This window comes from Cebidichthys violaceus, unplaced genomic scaffold (genome assembly GCF_023349555.1).
Source record: "Cebidichthys violaceus isolate CVI_PGR_0920_01 unplaced genomic scaffold, fCebVio1.0.p SCAF_47, whole genome shotgun sequence".
NCBI classification, from domain to species: domain Eukaryota; kingdom Metazoa; phylum Chordata; class Actinopteri; order Perciformes; family Stichaeidae; genus Cebidichthys; species Cebidichthys violaceus.
The window spans coordinates 583,244-606,404 of NW_027176672.1; the positions used below are offsets into that span (position 1 = coordinate 583,244).

At 48.3% G+C, this 23,161-nt stretch overlaps 4 protein-coding genes across 8 annotated transcripts; 2 read left to right on the forward strand and 2 right to left on the reverse strand.

Moving 5' to 3' along the window:
• Nucleotides 1-642: 642 nt before the first annotated feature.
• On the forward strand, nt 643-5,412 carry LOC137886993 (receptor-type tyrosine-protein phosphatase V-like). 3 transcript variants are annotated; one of them, XM_068729742.1, is made up of 10 exons: nt 643-732; nt 1,170-1,232; nt 2,039-2,138; nt 2,231-2,482; nt 2,576-2,710; nt 3,690-3,809; nt 3,936-4,096; nt 4,190-4,325; nt 4,832-4,893; nt 5,020-5,412. In XM_068729742.1, the coding sequence occupies exons 2-10, from the start codon at nt 1,228-1,230 to the stop codon at nt 5,216-5,218; spliced, it is 1,170 nt and encodes a 389-aa protein (XP_068585843.1). In that variant the 5' UTR covers nt 643-732; nt 1,170-1,227; the 3' UTR covers nt 5,219-5,412. The 3 variants fall into 3 exon arrangements, with proteins under 3 accessions (XP_068585843.1, XP_068585842.1, XP_068585841.1); XM_068729741.1 differs by having other exon boundaries at nt 2,231-2,321; nt 2,406-2,710; XM_068729740.1 differs by having other exon boundaries at nt 2,231-2,710.
• Nucleotides 5,413-5,524: 112 nt separating this feature from the next.
• Nucleotides 5,525-11,175, reverse strand: LOC137886991 (transcriptional regulator QRICH1-like). 2 transcript variants are annotated; one of them, XM_068729739.1, is made up of 12 exons: nt 10,921-11,175; nt 10,048-10,320; nt 9,864-9,953; nt 9,622-9,762; nt 8,756-9,523; nt 8,461-8,638; nt 8,179-8,333; nt 7,973-8,087; nt 7,353-7,461; nt 6,963-7,111; nt 6,789-6,879; nt 5,525-6,692 (listed from the first exon to the last, which is right to left on the reverse strand). In XM_068729739.1, exons 2-12 carry the CDS (start codon nt 10,297-10,299, stop codon nt 6,506-6,508), a joined length of 2,235 nt encoding a protein of 744 aa, XP_068585840.1. In that variant the 5' UTR covers nt 10,300-10,320; nt 10,921-11,175; the 3' UTR covers nt 5,525-6,505. The 2 variants fall into 2 exon arrangements, with proteins under 2 accessions (XP_068585840.1, XP_068585839.1); XM_068729738.1 differs by having other exon boundaries at nt 8,744-9,523.
• An 845-nt stretch (nt 11,176-12,020) lies between these two features.
• Nucleotides 12,021-19,863, reverse strand: qars1 (glutaminyl-tRNA synthetase 1). Its single transcript, XM_068729749.1, has 23 exons — nt 19,671-19,863; nt 19,169-19,319; nt 18,867-18,976; nt 18,634-18,709; nt 18,030-18,094; nt 17,885-17,938; nt 17,448-17,508; nt 17,291-17,365; nt 17,083-17,168; nt 16,906-16,992; nt 16,473-16,572; nt 16,290-16,368; nt 15,930-16,169; nt 15,747-15,839; nt 15,514-15,651; nt 14,344-14,431; nt 14,109-14,255; nt 13,924-14,025; nt 13,753-13,845; nt 12,941-13,068; nt 12,794-12,860; nt 12,586-12,711; nt 12,021-12,485 (listed from the first exon to the last, which is right to left on the reverse strand). Exons 1-23 carry the CDS (start codon nt 19,779-19,781, stop codon nt 12,435-12,437), a joined length of 2,328 nt encoding a protein of 775 aa, XP_068585850.1. The 5' UTR covers nt 19,782-19,863; the 3' UTR covers nt 12,021-12,434.
• Nucleotides 19,864-20,056: 193 nt separating this feature from the next.
• Nucleotides 20,057-22,671, forward strand: ogg1 (8-oxoguanine DNA glycosylase). 2 transcript variants are annotated; one of them, XM_068729797.1, is made up of 7 exons: nt 20,186-20,558; nt 20,635-20,990; nt 21,090-21,269; nt 21,492-21,670; nt 21,746-21,893; nt 21,990-22,039; nt 22,227-22,671. In XM_068729797.1, exons 1-7 carry the CDS (start codon nt 20,449-20,451, stop codon nt 22,431-22,433), a joined length of 1,230 nt encoding a protein of 409 aa, XP_068585898.1. In that variant the 5' UTR covers nt 20,186-20,448; the 3' UTR covers nt 22,434-22,671. The 2 variants fall into 2 exon arrangements, with proteins under 2 accessions (XP_068585897.1, XP_068585898.1); XM_068729796.1 differs by having other exon boundaries at nt 20,057-20,558; nt 21,492-21,893.
• The last annotated feature ends 490 nt before the right edge of the window (nt 22,672-23,161 follow it).

Sequence of the window (23,161 nt, forward strand, 5' to 3'; positions counted from 1 at the left end):
GATGTCATTGAAATACGATTCCTGACGGGACGGGACCGGTATTACCGGTATTACCGGTATTACCGGTCGACCTCATGTTTGTGTTTCATGAGTCTCATTCACACGAGATAATATGTATTTCACTCAAATGTACTGAGATCATCCGTCAGTAATGTCAAGGCTCTACGTAGCATCCACTTTACATGAAAACATAATATACTATTTAATATTTACATTTAATACTATGAATATTATGATATTATATCGGCCTGTTAATGAGTCACAAAGACCTCCTGCTGTGTAGTGAGATGAGCTCCTCCGTCAGTCTGGACCACAAACGAGTGACTCATATGTTCACCTCTGTGTTCAGATAAATAAGATCGATTCATTTGTGTTTAATCTTTTATTTGACGTGATATATTTCACAGACCCTCAGGTAATAAAGACATAGAACTAAAGACATAAATACTACACACATGTCCAATGTTGGTCAAATCAACTCATGAGTACGACGAACGAAACGAGAGTTCAGTAACGTCACCTTCTGACACCCTGAGTTTAAAGAACACGCTGACGTCCCTCACAGAGGTGTAGTGTTCCTGTCTCCACCCACTGCCTCCACCCATCCCACTCCCTCCTCCCCATGGAGGGAGCCTTATTAGAACCAGACTACCTTTACATGACTTGGAGCAGAGGAGTCCTGTTCTCCGTCTCCTCAGGCCGAAGCCGTCCACCAGAGGCTCGTTTGGAGAGGTAATCCTTCCACGTTCACGCTGAAGCCCTTTGCTTTGTCCTCCTGCTGTCGCTGCTCTCGGTTTAGAGAACTTGTTTTTCTTTCTCGTCGGGTCGGTTTTGTTAACTGTGCCGTGTGAATGTTGGGCCATGCTGGCGTGTCTTTCTACTATGTCAGAGAGAAGCAGGGTTAGATTGGTTTGATGATGGTATATTCGGCTACTTCAGGACATACATGAGAAGCACATTTGTGAACGCACCTTTCTTCCTTACATGTTATGTCACGAGTGACACAGCTGCCCTCATCTGCACATACTTCAGGAGGAACATAGTGTGACAGAGAGGGGGAGGGGGAACAATCAGCTTTTTGGTTTGCTTTATCAATCCCTCATTGACTTATTGATTTAAATGTGTGAAAGTTTACTTCACGAGACGTGATACGGTGTCTTCTTTCACAGCGCCAACACTTGAATCATCCTGGCATCGTCGAGCACGAGTTTGGCCGCGAGCAAAAACATGAGGTGAGGACAAAAGTCAAAGCACCCAGAGAACATGCTCACAGGATTCTGTCTTCTTTTGTCTGCAAATCTCACCAAAAACAGACCAAAACCAACAATGTGTCGCTCGCCTCTGCTGCACTCATCCCTGAAGAAGTCTTTAAGGAATCAGGTCACAAGTGGACACTCAGTTTAACCTCAGCATTATTTTGAAGGCTAATTGTTTGTGCTGATATTGAAATGTAACGTGCTGCATTACGCTTACAGGCGTTTCCACCTCATTCATACCAACAAGTTAAGACCAGAAACAAGTCTCTGTTGCAACACAGTTCAGCAGCAGTTCAGCAGCAGCATGGTGAAGTCAGGCTTACTGCAGGGCTGTGCATTAGACTACACCAGTGTCCCAAATAAACCAAATAAACCAAATAAACCGGAGAGTCAAGGTTCACTTCCATCTATTCAGGAGGAGAGATGATAATAAAGCAGCTGGCCACTGTGGCATTCATAAAAATGTTCTTTTAGACTATGTTCTGCTGCACATTTGGTGCGCTTGTATTTACTGACAGCAGGCTGGTGGATGTCGGATGAACTCAAATAAACACGGTGCTGGTGTTCATTGTGATGGAGGAGCGTCTCAGCCGGGGAACAGACATAAGCCGAGTCAAGCTTTGACCACATGGTGAACACTTGTGTGGATCAAACACTTGTTGGTTTTGGTCTTTTCATTTGTGGACAATAAGAAGAAGACAGAATAACTCCAGACTTGAGCTGTTGTCTGAGTGCGTCCGTCGTCTTTAACCGGCTTAACGTAACATGACGGTGTCACGCAGGGTGCAGACCGTCTCCAGAGCACAAATTCTGCAGGATTTCCGTCTGCGATGTCAGGCGCTCGCAGCCAACGACAACAGAGGCCTCAAGCAGGAGTTTGAGGTACGATTTATGAAGATTAAACTTGAATGTGATGTCTGATTTGTGACGCTATAGAAGATTCATGCGTGGTTAATATCTTTGGCTCTGTGAAGGAGCTGGAGGAAGTTGGCAAAGACCTCCCCACCAGAGTGGGGGAATCGGTGGCCAACAGAGAGAAGAACAGATACCCCTACATACTGCCATGTAAGTGCAACACCACATCAACCGATGAAAGACGACAGACGGTATGTGCGACTCTTTATCTCTTTGCTTTCCGTCCGGCTGCAGACGACCACTGTCGCGTGAGGCTGTCGGTTCAAAACTCCCAACCACACACCGACTACATCAACGCAAACTTCGTGCCCGTAAGAGCTCTGTTCACCCCCTCGTTTGTCATCTCCGTCCTCCTGCTTTACCACCATGTCCGTCCGTCCGCATCTGTTCCCGTCTGTGTTCAGGGTGGAGGATCGGAGAGAGACTTCATCTGCACACAGGGCCCTCTGCACAGCACCGTGGCCGACTTCTGGAGGATGGTGTGGGAGCAGAACGTCAGGATCATCGTCATGGTGACGGCGCTGAGACACAAGGACCAGGTCTGACATTAAACCTTCTCCCTCAGCTCGTCGCTGTCACTAAACATCTCTATGATTTCACTTCTGACGTCTATGGAGAACGCTTTAGGAGTGAGACCAAAGTCAGTGGTACCAGACAGCAGAAATACGGATCATATGATGCAAATGTTGTTACAAATAATATATTTGAACTGTTAGAGACACTGTTGGGGTCTGTAGGAGACAGCAGGTCAACTGTTGATGCCACATAGAAGTGGTCGTCTGACGCATCAAGTGGTTCTAATCGAGTAATGAATCAAAATAAATTGCTGAAAATGATCTAAAATCCCACATGAAGACCTCGAGGAACCTCAGAGAAGAACCCAAACGTTTGACTCTTGAACAGTTGGTCAACAGATGCTCTTTGTGCAGACTGGATGGTGAGCAGGTGATCTGAAGGTTGTACCTGTCACAGCCAACACTTACCTGTATTTAGGTGCTAATATGATTCTCTGCTCAAGAACAAAGTGAGAAACACACTCAGAGTGTGTGTGTGTGTGTGTGTGTGTGTGTGTGTGTGTGTGGCTGCTAGTTACATCATCTTACTCTAATAACATCATTTTCCTATTTTCAAATTGTAATTCTTAGACATTTTGGGGAAAAGACTGACTCTCTGTCTGTACACTGAATACGAAGCTACAGCCAGAAGTTATGTTAGCTTAGCATAAAGACTGAAAATAGTAGGAAACAGCTAGCCTGGTTTGAGCCTCTCAGATAAACATGAGTTAGTGATCCATTGTGGTGCTGGTGGGCCGATTTATTTTTAAAATCTAGAACCAGAGCCAGGCTAGTTGTTTCCCTCTATTTCTAGTCTTTGTGCTAAGCTAAGCTAACCGCTGCTGACTGTAGCATCATACTCACCGTACTGATATGAAATCAATCTTCTCATCTGGGAAAGAAAGTGAATGAGAGTAAATGTCAAACTCTTCCTTTAAAGTGCATTCTGTCCCCCCCCGTACAGGTGATGTGTGATAAGTACTGGCCTCAACGGGGGACAGTTCACCACGGACTGATCCAAGTGACGACAGTGACCCGCAAACAAGGCCCAGATTATTTTATCAGCACCATTAACATCAGACAGGTGAGCAAAAGAAACGTCCATTTACACTGACCGCACCGGTAGTTGATCAGAGAAGAAGAAGAAGAAGAAGAAGAAGAAGAAGAAGAAGCCTTGTGTCCGACTGAAGGAAAGTGTTTTGTGTTTCAGAGAGATTGTCCAACAGACCGGTTAATCACACACTTCTACTACCCTTCCTGGCCGGACCGGGGCGTCCCTAAAGACTTGTCCTCATTCGTGGCCTTCACTGAGCATGTGCGGCAGGAACTGGAAGCGGCTCCACGCCTCGGGCCGGCCGTGGTGCACTGCAGGTGTGACCTCTGACCTCCAGCCCATCACCCCGTGGAGGTTTTTTAACACTTCAGACGGTGTTTGAAGTCGACCCTTCTGTTTGTGTGCTTCAGTGCAGGCGTGGGGCGTTCAGGGACATTCGTGACGACGCTGTGGCTCATGCAGCTGTGCGCGAGGGGCATCCCGCCGGACGTCCGGGCCGCCGTGCAGGATCTACGGCTGCATCGCATGTGGATGGTCCAGAATCTGGTCAGTCCAGTAGTGAGATTCACCTGCAGTGGTGGAAGAAGTATGGAGATCCCTTACCGGCAAAACGTCCCGGGTTCAAAGCAGGAGCAGCAAAATGAAGATGTCAGAAGGTTGTAGTTCAGTACGGGAGGCTACTCACTATGGAGGCCTTAACTTAGTGAGATTATATCAGAATGATATATTTAAATCATTGTGTTCTCCATTGCTTAGTAAATTATATATTTATATTAAATCCAATGGAAGAACCTCATTGGTTTATTGTGGAGGGAACCAGTGACGTTAACTTCCTGTCTGTCTCCTCTGAGCCTGCAGTGCTATGTGTACTTTCATGTACTCCTGCAGTACTACGTGTACTTTCATGTACTCCTGCAGTACTATGTGTACTTTCATGTACTCCTGCAGCACTATGTGTACTTCCATGTACTCTATGAATCTGTCTCCTCCACTCACTGATGCTCTCCTGTCTGGTCCTCACCACCTGCTCGTTGGTTCCTCTGTGTTCTCAGGATCAGTACCTGTTAGTGCATCAGAGTCTGCTTCACTGGCTCAGTGGAGGAACCTCAACACGGTGAGAAGACAGAGACCAGCTCCCAGAGAGCGCCGACACACCGCAAATTCAATCAGCGCAGGCAGCGTGTAATTACTCACTGTAAGGAAATATGATGTATTCATGTTGGAGTTCTCTCTTCCCCAGCTGGCCACAAACTCAGGGAGCCAGTTCAAATATTAACAACCACGCTCCAGATCCAGCCCACGGCTCCTCGGGTCAGAGGAGGAGACGCCAGCGTCCTCGACAGACGGCTCCAGGAGAGCGACAGCAGAACCCGATGCAGCTGCTGAGGAGGCTGCTGCCGTCCTCGTCGTGGTTTAATCCCGGCTCTCACTCCTCCTGAAACCCCCGGACTGTAAAGTAACAACCCAAACGAGCAACGCTCCGGGTTTCAGAAAGCACCAGAGACACTGCTGTGTGCCGCGAGAGCGGCCCGACCACCAGCAACAGACCCTGGTGGAGAAAGCACCGACGCTGCGGTCTGCACTGCAGCCAGAAGGGAACATAAAGGACGTAACCGGCCCGTCAGGTCGGACCGGCTCCTCTACTAGAAGGAGTCGCCGTGACGACGACGACAACAACAACAACAACAACAACAACAACAACAACAACAACGACGAGGAGGATTCTCTGTCAAACACAGACGGTGTGATAGTTCTCGTCTCTCAGTTTGCCTCCACTGTTGATGAAGGGATGCTGAGAGGTTACTTTTTATTCATGTTGTTTTTAAATCGTCGTGCATTATCTCATAATCACACTTTAGTTGGGTGAAGGGTGCAGACCTGCTGTTAAAAAGGCAGACGCACGGTGTAGTGGCTGTACAAAAAGAGTCATGTTTCAAAAACACACAGGCACTGCTGTTCTGCTTAATGACTGGAAGCCATTACAGTACATGGAGGAGCTATGAGTTACACTAGAGAACATGAACAGGGCTAGCCCACCTCTGAGAGTCTGTCATCTGTCCTGTAATAAACATGTATGATACAAGAGAGAACTCATCCGGGGGAGGTTTTCTGGGGGGTGAAGGAGGATCCAGCAGCGGTCCCTCTGCTGCGTCTCCACCATGTGGTAAGTGCTAGTAGCTGCAGGGAGAGCGGCGACGCTGGGCTGCAATAAAGTCCGTGTCCTGGTGTGACCTGATGCTGCTGAGAGGGTCCAACGGCAAGCAGGAGGAGATCACACAACGTGAAGAATGAGCTTTTAAACCGGTGTTTGGCTAATTAATGCAGTCTTTAATACCGGGGAGGTATTTCACTGTGACACTCGGTCACCAAGGCAGACGAGAGGAAGTAGAGCAACACAGGACGTCTGTGAGAAGCAGCACAGCGCCGGCCCACCCACTGAAAATATATATATATGAACTATATCACACATTCAAACTCAACAGGGAATGAAAAATTCAGATTATTGGTAAAAAGGAGAACCAACAGTTAAAATAAGGTTTAAATTAGAGTTCAGGTCCAGTATGAAGATGAGACGGATTGTTCTCTGAATCGGTTGTATGTACAGTCCGTGACGTACGACACGTGATGAATATAAAACATATACATGCCCCCCCCCTCCCTCCCCAGAGGGCTGCCGATAGTGAGCAGTCAAAGGCTGGTGAAGAGTCCGGTCTCCTCTCGGGCCACTAGTGCACGCTCTCCGACAGGTTCACGGCTTCCTGGATCTCGCGGATGACGAGGATGCGGGCGAGCATCTGCTCCAGCTGTTCTTTTGGGATGGGCTGAGTGGAGTACCAGATGGGGCTGTTGGGAGCCACCACGGGCTCAGGGGTCAGGTAGAAGGTGTCGTTGCGACCTTTGGCGCTCTGCGGACTGACGGAGAACACGCGTTATTATTTTACTCTCTTCACCAGGTGTCAAAGCCACAGATTCAGCCCCGTGTTCAGAGCTCGACGGGTCAATGTTTACCATTTGAAGAGGTAGAAATCGTAGAGCTTGATGGGACATCGCAGCGGGTTCTCTGGGTCCTCCAGCTGCTCCGAGTACATGTCGTCAGTGACTGAACAGAGAGGAGAACACAAAGAGTACACGACGCGTTGTTGGTCCTTCATAGAGGGAATAACACGACGACAACAAGCTTACCTTTCTGTCCTATGAACCTCTCCGTTGACTTCAGGTAGCGGATGCTGGTGCTCTTGTCTTTGGGGTTGTTGGGACTCTTCCTGGTGTGTCTCAGCACCTTAGAGAAGGCCACTTTTAGATGCTGGTCCACTGTCTTCAGGTGGAAATACCTGTTGAAGGAGATGCAGTGTTAACTATGAACGTCAACTGATTTGATCAGGGGAGACAGAGCAGCAGGCGTCTCCTGCAGGTTTCTATGTTGCTGATACGTGATGAAGTGCATTGATTTGTTCATTAGGTGTTATATTAACAACATTTGATTGATTATGTACAGAGACATGAGACGGGCAATATTACGTCTCGTCTATTAAACATAAACATAATGAGTCGTGGCGACTGAAGTCGACTCACTTGGTGTTGAAGAACATGAGAGTCGTGAGCAGCGTGGAGGGAGAATGAGCTCCCAGCTGTTTACATTCCCACAGCATCTCCTCCGTCACATGACTGGGGATGATGTAACCTGGTAGAGGAGGTAAAGAGAAGATTTGAAAAATGATTTAATCAACAGATCTGTAAAACTCAAGTTTCAATCCTGTGTTTACCAGAGAAAAAAAGCTTTTAAAATGACTAATCTCCAGTCGACTAAAGTGGTCAATTAGGTGAGTAAGCGGGGGCAGCGCGACCTTTGATTAATCAGCAACAGGTCTGTTACTCTGAGTGATTGTTGCACATTTAGCTCACAACACAACCACTGCAAACACACAAAACAATCCAACTAATATCTACAGCGTCCATTTGTCAGCAAGTAAAATGAGCGTTTTATTGAGAGACGCTGTGCAAACACTGGACACAGACTGTAAAGTGACGCTCAGCTGCTAACGGACACCACAGAACACATGTGGGAAACCAAACAAACCAAAACCAAAGCTGTGATTGGCGACATCCTTAATATCCGAGACAATATCAGAACGTTGATTATAGAGGAGCCTTTAAGACCACACAAACATTTGAAACAGCTTTTGTCCACACACCTAGCGGATGAACCGACGACCTCCAAGGCTCCAGGATCTGGTGCAGACTGTGAGCGAAGCGAGTGTAGTACTGGTCGGAGAAAACGTCGTCCACACGGCCGTTATCAAACAGATACTGAGGGGACAACCGGACAGCGCTCCCACGTCAAAACTCAGGACCAGCAGGGATGGATGGATGTGTGCGCGTTTGTGTGTGATACGCTTACTTTTTGTATGCACAGAAATACATAGTAGAGAACATCAGCCTCGTAAGACTCCTCCTCCAACCCCCGAGCATCTGTCGTCATCAGAGAGAGGCCCATGCAGAGCTCAGCCACCGCACACGACACCAGGTCCTCCTGGAAACGCAGGGCCTGGCGTCCTAAAACACACACACACACACACACACACACACACACACACACACACACACACGTCAGTGATTGGGTTGACAGAGAGGAGACTATGGACATACACACATGTGCATCAAAGACAAAGTGTTGTCTTACGGCCAATTGGCGCTAGTTTATTGGAGTCTGATTTTTCCAGCTCGGCGTTCTTCCTCTGAGCCCAAAGCCGCCACACTTCCAGCCCCTCCTCTGGCTTCAGAGTGGCAGGCAGCAGCAGCTCCTGCACCTGCACCTGCTGCTGGCCATGGCCATCTATCTCCGCCACCACCGTCTGACCCTGCACAGACACAAACACACCAACACCGTTACCTCACGCACTCAAGGCATACATGCGAATATGTGCGTCCGGCTCAAATGAAAGAAAGACGTAGCAATACAACACCTGTGTCAGCACCTGCAGATGCTGCGCGTCCTGCCCCGACAGCCCTTGTGTGTGCAGCACCTGCTGCTGTGGATCCCAGATAAGGGACTGCGTAGTGTTGGAGTAGCCCTGTACTGCCACCGGGATGTGGATGTTCCCATTCATCAGCTGGGCAGGGAACAGCGTGTTTGCAGAAAGTGTGTGCACCACTTCTTCCTGGCCTCCCATTCCCCCGGAGCTTGTGATGCTGGAAACGGCCTGCGCCGTCTGACTCTGGCTTTTCAGCTTGTCATTTTCGACGGTGACCTGCGTCGGCATTGTGGTCATTGTTGTAGTGTTCGGCCCCGCGACCTGCATTGTTCCATAGGCTTCCTGGGGGATGGCAATGTGTGTGACCTGCTCGCGGCCTCCGGAGCCGGCAGGAGCAGAATAAACAGGGATTGTCCAGGTCTCCCCCGTGGGGCTGGTGATGGTGCCTGTAGCGCTGTAAAGGTGGGAGCTGTCCACCGTTAGGAGGTCCGGCCGCAGGGACACGTAACTTTGCTGCTGTCCCTGTCCCTGGGGGATGGCCAGGACCGTGGCTACTTGCTGACCAGGCAGGGCGTAGGACACGGTGATGGGCATATCAACCTTACGCTTTTTGGCCGGCTGGAGCACACCTGCTCCCTGCGATGTGGCAACGGTGGTCCCCAGTATTCTCCTCTCAATACTGTCCTGCTGCTGGGTGGGAGACAGAGCCCCCACTGTCTGGATTTGGATCTGTTGTCCTCCTGCAACGGCGGCCACCAACTGGGCTTGCAGCTGAAACACACACGGGAGCGAGATTATTACTGGTAACTAAATTAAAACTGACAACATTTGACAATCCTCCCATGATATGCGTGTGTGCTTATGAGTACCTGTTGATGCTGCTCCTCAGTGAGCTCCCCAGGCTGAATCAGCTGTGCAGTAGTCACACCTTGGAGCTGCTGATGGGAGCCAGAGGGCACCTGGAGGACCTGCCCCAGCATTTGACTCTGCTGCTGGCCCTGAATCTGCACCTGCAAATGGAGACAATAGGTTTAAAGTTGTGTAGACTAAGGATTAAATGGAACAGAGTGAAGAGATAAACACAAAGACATCGTAACAGAAAGGTACAAACCTGAACTATCTGCTGCTCTTGATTCTGTTGTACAGACTGCTGCTGAGACTCCTGCATCTGCTGCTGCTGCGGCTGGACCTGCACCTGCACCTGCATCAGAAGACAGTGTCTGTCAGAGAGCTTCTTTTCAAGCACGGAGCTCTTTAACAGATTGGTTCGGTGACCAGTCAGTGCACCGATTTACCGGACAAGCCAGCTCCAACAATGACCCTGCCACCTCAGTGCTGTCTGTGTAGATGCAGTTCGCCTCTTGCTGGTAGACCATGGTGGTGGTGGTCGTAGTATCTCCGCCTTGCTGGCTGAACTCCTGCAGGGCGTCTGGGCCCTTGCTGGCCAAGGACTCCAGGAACTCCTTCATGCGATGCTGAGGGATGCTCCGAGCCTTCTGCCTCACAAGCTCCTCGTAGGAGCCCGATCCATCCAGGGAGTTATTCATCGCTGCTGGCAGGGTCTTCTTCTGCGAGAGGAATTCATTTAGTATTGTGTTAAAGTAGCTGCAAACAAATAATTACTATTAATCACCGTTCAATAACTGTCACGGGTCAAATGCAATCAAAAAGTAAGAAGACAGCGACACGTTTACTGACGTAAAAATAAAAAACGCTGCATGTGTTACAGTGTTTACAAACGGACCAGAGGCGCCGCAGACATGATAATACGAAAGGGTTAAATCTCCCACTGTGGACGAGCAGCGGCAGAAAGCGCGGCCACTTTACAAATCCGCTGCAGAATTCAAAGCGGTGACGGAAACGGCTGCTCAATGACAACGTGCACGTTTTACACTGCGACTAAACTAACGAGTGTGTGCACAGTGCAACAGCTCGATAGCAGCTAATCTAACAGCTGATTACACAACAAGCTAGGTTAGCCAGGTATACAGGCTAAACTAGCCGCGTGTTGTTTTGCAAATAACATCCAGCGTTTAGCCACTTGTAACGCGTCCATGGGCGCAGACAGCAACACGACATCTACGTTCACATGAACGGAAAGCATCGGACACGGTGGTAGCGCTCACGTCGGTGGCGTTACAGCGACTACGTTTTTTTTCTCCTGTTACCTCCGAAGCTAGCAGGCTAACGTTAGCAGGCGCGTTAGCTAGCTAACGTTACTTCTCTTCCTCGTCCTCTCTTCTGACGAAACGACGCTCTTCTTCTACGGAACGGTGAAGCGAAGCGCTACCGACGCCGCTTTAATTCTTCAGCGTTCTTTATTGTCGTTAGATGGCGAACTGTAGTTTTTTTTTCTTTTTCTTAACTACTCATATTTCGCCAGGGCGCCATCTTAGAACAGCACCCTCTGACCAATAGGAGAGCGAGTTGCAACCATCGCGTGTCATCGCGGTGTTTGCGCACCGTGACATCGCGACAGCTGACGCTCGCGGGATGGACCGTTAAAGGCGACACACGCGGGGCTAAGTCTCCGTCAAGATCAGTTAGATGTCGGTCCACCTTAAAGCCCCGTTGTGCCAGACCGCCGCTCCTAGTGGTTCACTGGCTCCGGGATCTTTTAAGGTGGACCCGGAGAGATGCGCTGAATAGACGGGTGGTGCTCGGGCTGCTGCGGGCAGCTGAGGGTTAATTCCCACACGTTACAGTTCAGCGTGGGTCTGCGGTTCTATCACTTAATATCTGATTTAGTACTTATTTTAACTTTCTACTAAAAAAGAAAGAGTTTTACTCTCTTCACATATTAATATCCTTATTTTTTTTTTACTATTTTGCAACTAAAACTTGTGTATTATATTTACTCTTCCCTCGCAAAGCTTCTGGTTTAAGTACAAATACCCCATTCTATTAAATTGATATCAGTTTTGGCTCAATAGTATCAGTGATTATGCGATTATTGGCCTGGGACTGTTTTCTTTCTCTAACATTACAGCTGACGTTATCTCGTGTTCTTGGTCGTAAAGGTCGTTACAGTTGAGTGACGGCCTACGGTCTCCTGAACTTAAGACATTTCTTACTGAAATAAACATATAAACACATTTATTATTACTGTCACCCTCCCTTACATTGAATATTGAAGAAGGAGTCATTATTCAGAGCCAAAATATTATAGCAAATCAAGTCAAACATTTTGATTCTCACACCAACATATCATCTAAAATACCACCAGTAGATTATTAATTAACAGCTTCATGGACTATGAACAGAGACGTTGTTTTCTCATGATTTATTCTCGTCTCCTGTCTAAAGGACACAGGTGCGTCTCTGTGTGAGTCTTTAAAAAAAAAATGCACACGATGGTTCGGCAGTGATCTTTAAAAAAGTAATGAATGGCATTTGAAAGCATCTCCTCTGTGCAATATTACATGAATATACACACGGTCCTTAATGATCAAAGTTGCATACATTCAACAAAGAAGAAACACCGCATGTGAATCTTATTGACACAGATCCATGAAAGGGAACCGCGTTGTAGAAACCGGGGTGTGTAAGTGTCACAGCACCTCATGTGATTCAGCCTGAGCGTTCTCTCGTTAAAACGACACCTTAAGTGACTTCATAGCTATTCGGACGTGTGTCTGTGAGCTCGTGGGAAGCAGGAGGTGCGGCTCGATCGGTCGGAGGATCAGATCTTCCCGGGGTCTTCTTTGAGGGTGACTGTTCTGTTGAAGACGAGCTGCAGGGAGAGAACAGATTTCAGTTACACTTCACACTCAGAGTAGATCATCGGTTAAACTGAAACACAACCGTTCCGCGGTTCTTTCGTCCTGCTGTACCTTGTCTGCGGTGCTGTCGGGGTCCAGGGAGAAGTAGCCAACTCTCTCAAACTGGAACTTGTCTAAAACCTTCGCTCCCTTCACGGAGGTATCCACTAAGGCACCGCCGATCACATGCAGGGAACTCTGAGTAACACACAGGAGGAAACACGTTAAACAACCAGGGCTCTGGTCGATGGAGACCGTCGCGGCGCGTCGAGGTACTCACAGGGTTGATGTCGGTCAGGAAGCCGTTGGGAACAACAGACTGATCCTCTGGGTGTTTGTGCAGGAACCTACAGGACAGAGAGACCTTTAGTTGAACTGACTTCTCTGCATGGAATATATTTTGGGATCGACAGCGAGTGTGACTTACAGTCTGTCATAAAGGCGCACTTCACACGTCAACGGCTGGCTGACCCAGTGGATGAAGGCCTTTGGTTTCTCTGCGCTGTCAGAACTGCAACAGGTCACCTCCAGCTCCATCACTTTACCCCGAGCGTCCTGAGAGACAGAAAGGGACGTGAGCAGGACGTGATGGGAGGACGTGGACCAGGAGGCAGAGACGTCCACAGAGGGAAGCAGACACGAGATCAGACACCTAGCTGACTCTACAGACTCTATATAAGAAGTAGTCTACGTGACTTCACCCACTGGTTTTTGAACTACAGTTTCGAGGCCTCGACTTTGACATTCTGGCCGTCGCCATCTTGTTTTTTTGCAACCAAAAATGACACAAGAGAGTGGAGCTACAGTAAGTACCACCAAACGCTGAATAAGACGTTTTTAGGCGACCAAAAGGAGTGAAAACACACCGTGAAAGGGTTAACGTAGTAAGAAGAGAACACGACAACTCCCAGACCTGTCAATCAGCGTGTAGCCCCGCCCCTAAAGCATCCCCTCTTTATGGTCTGTGTGACTCTAAATGGACCACAATGTATAATGTTCACTGAGGGAATAAATTGGCTTCATCTTTCAGAGCTGGAGGTTGACGCCTGGTTGGATCACATCAAACAAACACATCAATAAAATTCTCTCACACAAAGCGAGTCGTCTTAGCATCTGAAGAGAAGCTGTTTTAACTGATCCTCCCACCCTGTTTCCCGCCTCGCCTCACGAGTACATTACTCGTCAAACCAGGTGTGGTGAAACTGGTTTGACCACACCTCCAGGTATTGTGAGTCTTACCTTGATGACCTTCTGGAAGGAGATGACATACCCAGCATGCCTCAGACCTACAGGCTGGTCTGGAGTCAGACGCTTGTAGCCTTTCTCCATCACCTGCAAGAAGCAGAGTCAGCGATCCAACAACAGAAAACGGCACAAAGAGTCTGCTACTTCCATGTCTTCTTCTCTGACCTCTCTGAAGTCACTCTGGTCAATGAAGATCGTGCGAGTGAACGGGACGGCGTGGCTGCCTCTGGCCTCGTTGGCAGGAAAGTCCGGCACTCGTACGTCTGACTGAGACACAAGAGGACGACAGAGGGAATGTTCAGCGCCGGGTGAGTTCAGGCGTCACGCAGACATGCGGGGTATTTACGGACCTTTGCGTTCTCAGCGAGGTTGGTGATGGTGACTTTGAGCGGGTCCAGCACGGCCATGGCTCTGGGCGCCGTGTCGTTCAGCACGTCCCTCACACACGCCTCCAGGAGGTGGGGCTCCGTCGTCGTCTGAGAAACCGTGACTCCGACCTGCCGACAGATTTTAAAAACGCGTCATTACAGCGAACCGTCCTCGCGCACGTCATCGCTAGTTCCTGCTCCCGTCCACGCTGCGTACCCGAGCGCAGAAGTTGTTAATGGCCTCCGGTGGGAAACCTCTCCTCCTCAGCGCGGTCAGAGTGAAGAGTCGGGGATCGTCCCAGTCTCTGCAACCACAAAACAAACCGTCACCAAACAGCTTCTATGGAGCAGAAAGACCGCTGCTGTGGTTCAAAAGCCGCACACCGGACCAGTGAGAAGTCCACATGGTTTGACTTCAGTCCGTCCGAGAGGTCTGAGGTGTTCGTACCAGGAGTGGTTATAGCTATTAATACACAGAAGCCCTTTTCAGACATGGATTTCATAGCATTGCTGTTAAAGTGTTTCTTTTGTCATTCAGTGTGGAAGGTCTCGTCTCGGCATCGATCACATTCACACTCGGTCTTGTTGGTTCTCTCGGTGCATCGTCTGATATTATTTCTGTTAGCGTCATCACTGTGATCTCACTCATAGGGAACACAAGGAGGACTCCTCTGCAGAGCCTCTGGATTACTTCATCACGGTACACTTCAGCTGTACAACCACTAAAAGAGGTTTTTTGTGGGCGTTTTTGTGTGAATGTGGATCTTTGAGGAGTGACTCTGGCTTGCATGCTCCACATTCTACTGTTAGTGAGTCATGCAGTGTGGGACTAATGCCGGTCTCGTCTCGGTCTGGTGTCCGTCTCGATGCGCTCTGGTCTTTGTCTCGACTCAGTCAGGAGAGTTTAGGAGGTCTTGACTTTTACATAAATGTTTGTCATGACAGAACAAGAGGCACAATCCAGCACCATAGCATTACAATAACCTGTAGTGTGATATAGTTAGTCAGCTACAAAATGCATTTGATTTAAGGAATTCACTCGTCATCCAGTTGCCTCAGAAGCCTTCAAGGTTACTTAAAATATAAAACAGGAGGAAGAAGAAGAAGAAGAAGAAGAACTCGACTCTTTCCTCAGCTCAGGATATCTGACAATATCCCAAATGTAAAATGAGTATAGAACACTGCATGGAACTCACTGGATCATTATTATTAGGAGACCATCGTTATAAACTCGATGGATGTTTAGTTTGGTTGACACTAAATACAGTCAGTATCGATACAGTACATAGTACACTATAGTACACTAAAGAATAGTATGTTGTAATTCTTTCTTAGAGCCAATCATACTGTTGTCATGTAATACAGTTTAAAGAAGTCACTTTTCTACCTGACGACGCCGGTCTCCACCAGTTTGATGATCTTCCTCTTCGACACGACGGTGTAGGTGAGGTTCAAGCGGCCGTACTCCCACTGAACCGGACAGTACAGGTCCAGAGCGTTGCACAGCCAGAAATACGAGGAGCGCCTGTAGACGAACACAAAGGGAACCAACGGAGACGGTGAACTCCACGATGCATTCGTGTTAAAGCTACGACAGACGGCCGAGGAGTTCGCGCGTACCTGGCCTGAAACTCTTTGGTGCAGAGTGAGTGCGTGATGTCTTCAATAGAGTCACACAGGCAGTGGGTGTAGTCGTAGGTGGGGTAGATGCACCTGCAGAGAGAGATGTAAAGGAAACACAGCTTGCAGAGGGAGAGTATTTAAATGAAACCATCTGGGGGGAAAAGTACAACAGATTCGTACCATTCGTCTCCGGTCCGATGATGCGCCGTGTATTTGATCCTGTACGCCACGGGGTCCAGCTTCCCGTCCTCCATGACGGTCTTCATCCTGAGCGTGGCTTCTCCCTCGGCAAACAGCCCCTTCTTCATCCGATCAAACAGCACCAGCGACTCCTCCACGGGTCGGTCTCTCCACGGCGACGGAGGAGAGTTGTGGCCCTTCAGCTCCTCCCCTTTCTGGTGGCACACGTACGCATGACCCCTGAAACGAACACAAGTGGAGCGTCGTCTACCGGCTTCTTCACCTCCATCTTCACCTTCACCTTCACCTTCACCTCCACCTCCACCTCCACCTCTACGTACCCGCGGCTCCTACACTCACCTGCGGACGAGGTCCACCGCGAGGTCGTAGAGTTGCTGGAAGTTGTCGGATGCGTGCGTGACGGCATGAGGTTGGTAGCCTGCGTATTAAGAGTTGATGAGAATCTATCCTCATGAACGTGGAGCGTACCTGAAGCTGTCATCGGATCATCGTCATCGGGTGTAAATCGACAGTCAGACTCACCGAGCCACTCCACCATGTCCTTGATAGCAGTGAAGTACTTCTCCTCCTCCTTCTCTGGATTGGTGTCGTCGTACCTCAAGAAGCAAATTCCGTTGTTTGCCTACAAGAAGACGGACGTTTAGCAGAGAGCTGCTGCAGCGGAGAGGAATCAACCAAGTGACAAATCTAAACATGTATCAACCAAGTGAACCCTAACCAGAGAAAAGGTAGAAAAAGGATTGCATGTAAAATATAAATATTGAATATTTTGTGTTTTATCAAACTTACATTTACATGTTGTATTGATCTAGTATAAGTGTCTTAAGAATGATGCATCACAGATATCTATTAAATGAATGTTTAAACGGTAGCGCTGGTAAACACGGGGCTGGGTTATCCGGCTGTAGAACTTCTTCGCCGTCCTCTGATGGTGCCGGAGAACAGAAAGACAAACCTTTGCATAACCAAAGTTGAAGTTGATGGCTTTGGCGTGTCCAATGTGAAGGATCCCGTTGGGCTCCGGAGGAAAACGAGTACGAATCTAAAAGGAAATCGTAAATGTAAAAATCAATATTCATAATGATTTTCAAGTTAATGCGTTTCTTCTCCGAAGGTAACATGAAGTTTGTACCTGTCCTCCCGTGTTCTCCATGTGCTTCTTAAGCAAGTCCATTGTGTTCGCTGTGATGACGTAGCCCTCAGTCTTATAGTTCTCTCCTGTATGACGGAGGGTTGAGGAGGAAAGATCCACATGAGTAAATCCTTTAAACTGAAGAAGAAGAAAAGAGCAACAAGCTGACATGAAACTGCTTCTCACTGTTCATCTGGTTTCTTCTCACCTGGTTTGTGGAACTTCAGCGCCTCTCCTCTGAGCTGCTCCATCAGAGACCTTCCCTCTCCAGACGTCCCCTCATCTGAACGAGCAACGAGCAAAACACCCTCAAACAAAGACACTACACTGAAGTCACCGTGCCGTCCGCTGTGCCCGCTGCTTACCAGCCGCCGCCTCCTCTTTCTTCACCTTCACCTCGCCGCCGGGCACTTTGGCTTTCTGGGGCTGCAACAAAACAGAAGATCGTGATTAGAGGAATAGTTAGAAACACTTTAGAAGATAAAATGACTTGCGTTTGTGCAGAGTTTAAATGAAAAGATCATATTTGTAATATTTGTATGGGAAATGTGAAACTACTATTAGCAGCCAGTTAGCTTAGCATAAAGACTGTAAACAAGGGGAAACAGCTCGCCCTGGTTCTACCCAAAAACAACAAAACCCGCCTACCAGCCCCAGTAACGCCGGCTAATTAATCTAGTGTGTTTAATCTGCACAAAAGAGGACCAGTTGTGATTCAACCGGTGGGTTTTGAGCCGGACTAATTACTGTTTTATCACTCAAAACGTCGAGCTAGTCCTTTAAATAATGTGACCTGCGCTACCTTCAGTTTCTTCTCCAGGTCGGCCTCGGTCTTGGGACCTAACAGGTGCAGCACCTTTGAGAACAAAGTCAGAGAAGGTTAGGGTACGCAGTGAGGACAACCCAACAACGACCACGATGAGCACCTTCTCCTTCTCCAGACACACCTGCAGGTCCACCTCGTTTTTGACGACCTTCCCGTCGGCCCACTTCAGAGCAGAGCGAGCCTCTCCTGCAACGCAGACACAAGCAGATATTTTTTAATTAACATTTAAAGGCAGAGTTGTTTAATCCTCTTAAAAAACATTTTTGTTGAAATTCTATTCACATCCTGACAGCAATCAATAAATCAAATCCTCAAATAATCAGGTAACCGGCTGTCGGGTAATAAGCCCTCAATCATTTCATTCTGCCCAGACTTAACCATAGACGAGCTGCTCTGCTCCTGCTCTGCTCCTGCTCTGCTCCTGCTCTGCTCCTGCTCTGCTCCTGCTCTGCTCCTGCTCTGCTCCTGCTCTGCTCCTGCTCTGCTCCTGCTCTCATTGAGAACTAGTGTTCTCTGTCTACGTTCAGAATAGTAGTTTGGGGGGAGTGGCTTCTGTAGAGGGATGAAGGGACGGATCTTGCTGGATTCAGTGACTGTTGGAGCTCGTGCTGTTAGCGACCTTCACTGGAAGATATGAAACTCGCTGGGCTGCAGGTTCCTCAAGATGACCAACCCTGCCTTTAAAGGTCACAAAGATATTTAACCAAGTAAGTATGACATCATACCCATTAGCAGTCCCATGTTGAAGTGGTACCTCTCCTTCAGCAGCGGCTCCTTGTGCTTCTGGATCACCGACTCCACCTGCACATTACATTACATTACAGTCATTACATTACATTACATTAACATTACAGTCGTTTAGCAGACGCTCTTATCCATGCACGACGTCCGACAGTCAGTGAAGCCGACAGACGTACGACACAGACGCACTTCTGGGGGGATTGTCAGCTCTACTTACAGCTTCTTCAATCTGCTCCGGTGTGATGACCACGCCCACTCCACATGCCTCTTCAAAGTCCCTCTGGTTGATGGGGTCCTGAGGGTGACTCTTCACGAATTCCAGTGCAGCTGATTAAAAAGAGGAGAGGAGGAGAAGTCGTTCATGTCTACACACCTTTCTCATTCATTGAATAAGTCCATGTAATCATTCATTCTGCTTCCTCCTATGCTCTCAATACTTCCCCAGCCTCCTTCAGAATGTGCACTAGGTCCATGTTTACATGTTGTTCACCATCAGTCAGGCTGCAACATGTCAATTACCTGCCAGCTGGAGCTCTGTGCAGATCTTGCAGTGCACGATGCTGTCTGAGAGGAAGGCCAGGCGCTTGAGGTCTTTAAGGCGTGAGGCCATACTGTACAGCAGAGTGCCGATGGCTTTGTCCACTCCTGACGGCCCGCGGACACGCTGAGCCTATTGACAACCGATGAGAGAAAAAGACCAGAATTCATTCATTTGGCCTTCAAAATGCATGCATGTCAACGGCTAATAGGCTGAGTCACAGTCAAACAGGGAAGTGTTGTGATGCCTCTAATCTCAAAGCTGGGAAACTTGTCAGTGTGAAAGTGAAAGAACGGAGACCCTCCCACAACAGTCACTCTGAAGTTATCCACCTCTTTAAAAGTGAAGAGGAACTGAGGGTGGATACTACAAATGAATACACGATATGTTTTCTTTACAACTAGGGAGCTACAAAGCACACTGAACGTCAGCCACATTCCACAGCTGTCGACCCAGAGCTACCCCACAACCGGTGGGTTGTACCTGAATAATTGCGTCCTTCAAGGCGCAACTCAGCGCCTCATTTTTCAGCGTTTCTTTCGCTTTCTGCTCACTGAGCCCGATGGACGTGAAAAGTGTCAACGTATCGGCCATTTTTCTACCGTATTCACCGGCTAAATCCAAGCCTCCTCTGACACGCTCCACACTCCTCACGCGACTTTTCAAGAAGAGAGAGCGGAGGGACGACTTCCTGCATACCTCAAAGAGGTACAAAAATATTAGCTAATAGGACACCGCGGGCACGGATGGCATTGACCAATCATGTATGAGCTTGGTTAAAACTACCGCCCACCTTATTTGCGAGAGCCAATCAGCAGTTGTGTTGACATCAGTAGGGAGGGGTTACCGGAATCTGTGTAATGTTGCATCAGATGGTCATTTAAACTATTCCTGAATGTTATTAAGTTGAGTTAGGACCATGAAAACGTAGTATTTGTTTTAGGTAACATTTAGTATTATGTATTATATTATCACAAGCATCTAAACGCGAAGGATTTCCTCCTAAAATACGCCCAGCTTTGCTACAGTGTTAGGTCTTTGTTGTCCATCATTATCGCCGCTAGCTAAAAACAACTCCGCGAAAGGTATTTACACTGTTGTAACGTAACGTAACGTAACGTCACGTACACAGATGTTGTGTTTCCCGTTTCCCCACTTACACGGGCTCACACTGACAGTCTGTATAAAGCCGGGGACACTGTGGAAGGTCAGCGTCCGCTTGTGTTTAACTTGTGAACAGACAGCGGGGTAACTTTTAGCTATGGCCAAACATGCGGTGCTGTCATCGGGGGCAAAAATGTGGAGATCTCTGGTCTGTGCCAAGTCCGAGCTGCGTCTGGATCTCACTCTCGCCTGCGGACAGTCTTTCCGGTAAGGGTTAGGGTCTAACTCATCACCAGACCTAATGCAGCTGACATCCTCTATGACACACGTGTTCAACCCACAGCTGGAGAGAAACTGCAGAGGGCCACTGGACCGGAGTGATGGGAGGACGAGTTTGGACCCTGACTCAGACAGATGAGACTCTCTGGTACCACGTGTACACGAGCTCAGACAGGCGGGGACAGGTACAGGTAAGGGACAGGAAGAGGAGAGCTGCTGCTTCTCTCCAGCTGGAACAGAAGTCAGAGAAGAGATTCAGAGGAGCTCTGAAGGAGGAGGAGGAGGAGGAGGAGGAGCCGGTGGCTGAGGAAGAGGAGATGCTGAGAGACTACTTCCAGCTGAACGTGAAGCTGGTGGATCTGTACAAGGGATGGGGAGCAGCAGACCCCCACTTCCAGCGCATTGCAGACGTCTTCACAGGCCAGTGTTGTATTACACAGAAAGTAATGACCGAGCCACTATTTGTTTCAAGAAATGTGTTTTAATATATATATATATTTGGTCTCTCCCTCTCCCCAGGTGTGCGAATGCTTCGCCAGGACCCCGCTGAATGTCTCTTCTCCTTCATCTGCACCTCCAACAACCACATCTCTCGTATCCACGGCATGGTGGAGCGGTTGTGTCAGGCTCTGGGCGCCCCGCTGTGCCAGCTGGATGAAACCTCGTACTACGACTTTCCTTCCCTGTCTGCTCTTGCAGGTGCTGTGTTCTCTCTCCACAGACCGACAGTGGACAGTTTATAATGTCTCTTGGTGTCAGTGGTGCAGGCTTCACAGTGATGTTATTCACCTCCACTGTTGCTGTAGTGACTAGCATGTTACTACTGTGTTTATTGCTTCCTAAAGTTTCCATGCAGCTGTAAACCTGCTGAGTCACGTTCACTTGCCAAACACGTGTTGTTTCCTACGTTTCATCCGGCAGGCGACGGCGTAGAGGCCCGCCTCAGGGATCTGGGTTTTGGATACAGGGCTCGGTTCCTTCAGCAGAGCGCGGCGCAGATTTTGGACACCCACGATGTCCAGTGGCTCGACGGCCTACGGAGCGCCTCGTATCTGCTGGCCCGCGATGCTCTGCGTACTCTCCCCGGCGTTGGCACCAAGGTAAGAGTAGCCTCTCACGTGTCGGGTGAACTTGTAACAGCGACGTGTAACCGAGGCTCTGCGTCTCCCTGGAAGGTGGCGGACTGCGTATGTCTGATGTCTCTGGATAAGACGGAGGCCGTGCCCGTAGACACGCACGTGTGGCAGATCGCTAAACGTGACTACAGCTTCGCTCCTGGCAGCGGACAGAAGAGCATCACGGATAAACTCCACAGAGATCTCGGTCAGTAGTCGTATGCGCCTCATCAGCAGTGTGTTCACACTGAATGGTGGTTCTCTGGTCATCGTTGACACACTTGCATGTAACATTTCTGCACAGGGGACTTTTTCAGGAAACTGTGGGGTCCTTATGCCGGGTGGGCTCAGTCGGTGAGTGTTACCAGCAGTGTTGTCTCTATATCAACATATATATATATATACATATACATATACATATATACATATATATACATATACATATACATATACATAAATACATATATATATACATATACATATATATATATATATGTATATGTATATGTATATATATAATCTATATCTGTATCTGTTTTAGGTGCTGTTCTGTGCCGACCTCAAGAAGTTCCAGAAGCTGAAAGAACAGGGAAACCTGAAGCGGCCGAAGAAGAAGGAGGAAGATGATGATGAGGAAAAGGTGACGGTCGCTCGCAAGGTCATCAAAACTGAGACGGAAGAAAATGGAACCGTGAAGAACACGAAAACCAAGTCGACACGTCACGAGAAACCAAAGACGTCCGTCTAGAGAGAGAGAGTGATGTGAGGTAGACGAGCTTCTTACATCAGCACTACAGGACAATACCACAATATATGAAATACATAAACGGCATATTTATCATGGTAGAAAACTCATTACTGTAAGAAGATTCTCAGGGTTTTTGTTTATGTTGTTTACTGTGACCTCTTCTATGTCTTCTTCTACTGTAGTCCACTACTACAGTAATACTACAGCACTCTTTTTATAATAAAGACAAAACAACTTATGGGATTATATTATTATTATATAAATCATATGATATTTTGTGTGTCTGTGAGAGAAAGTCCTCTGAAAGCATCAGCATCACATCCTCTCTCCTGCTACATGTTACCAGAAGAGGCCTCTAGGTGGCAGTGTGCATTGGAAGATAAATAATACAAAATGATATGACCTGAAGTGGGCCATTGGCTTTATTTATGTTTTATATCAGAACAACAAATGAAAGGGTGAACGCTCTCCGCCACGCCCCCCTGGCTCCTGTTACACAGCGCACCAAACACGTCACGGCATCCGCTCGCATGTCTGCAAAGGTCACCGGACACCAGAGCGGTGCGTTGTGTTTCTGCCGTGCATTAAAATGGTCCGTCGGATGGTACAAAGCTGCCGTGGTGTCTGAATGTTTACAGGCGTTGACTGTGTCAGCTGATCTGTTTATAGCAGGGATTGCGGTTATTTGCTGTCACTGCTCGGGGGCTTGTGTGACTGTCTCTGGTGAC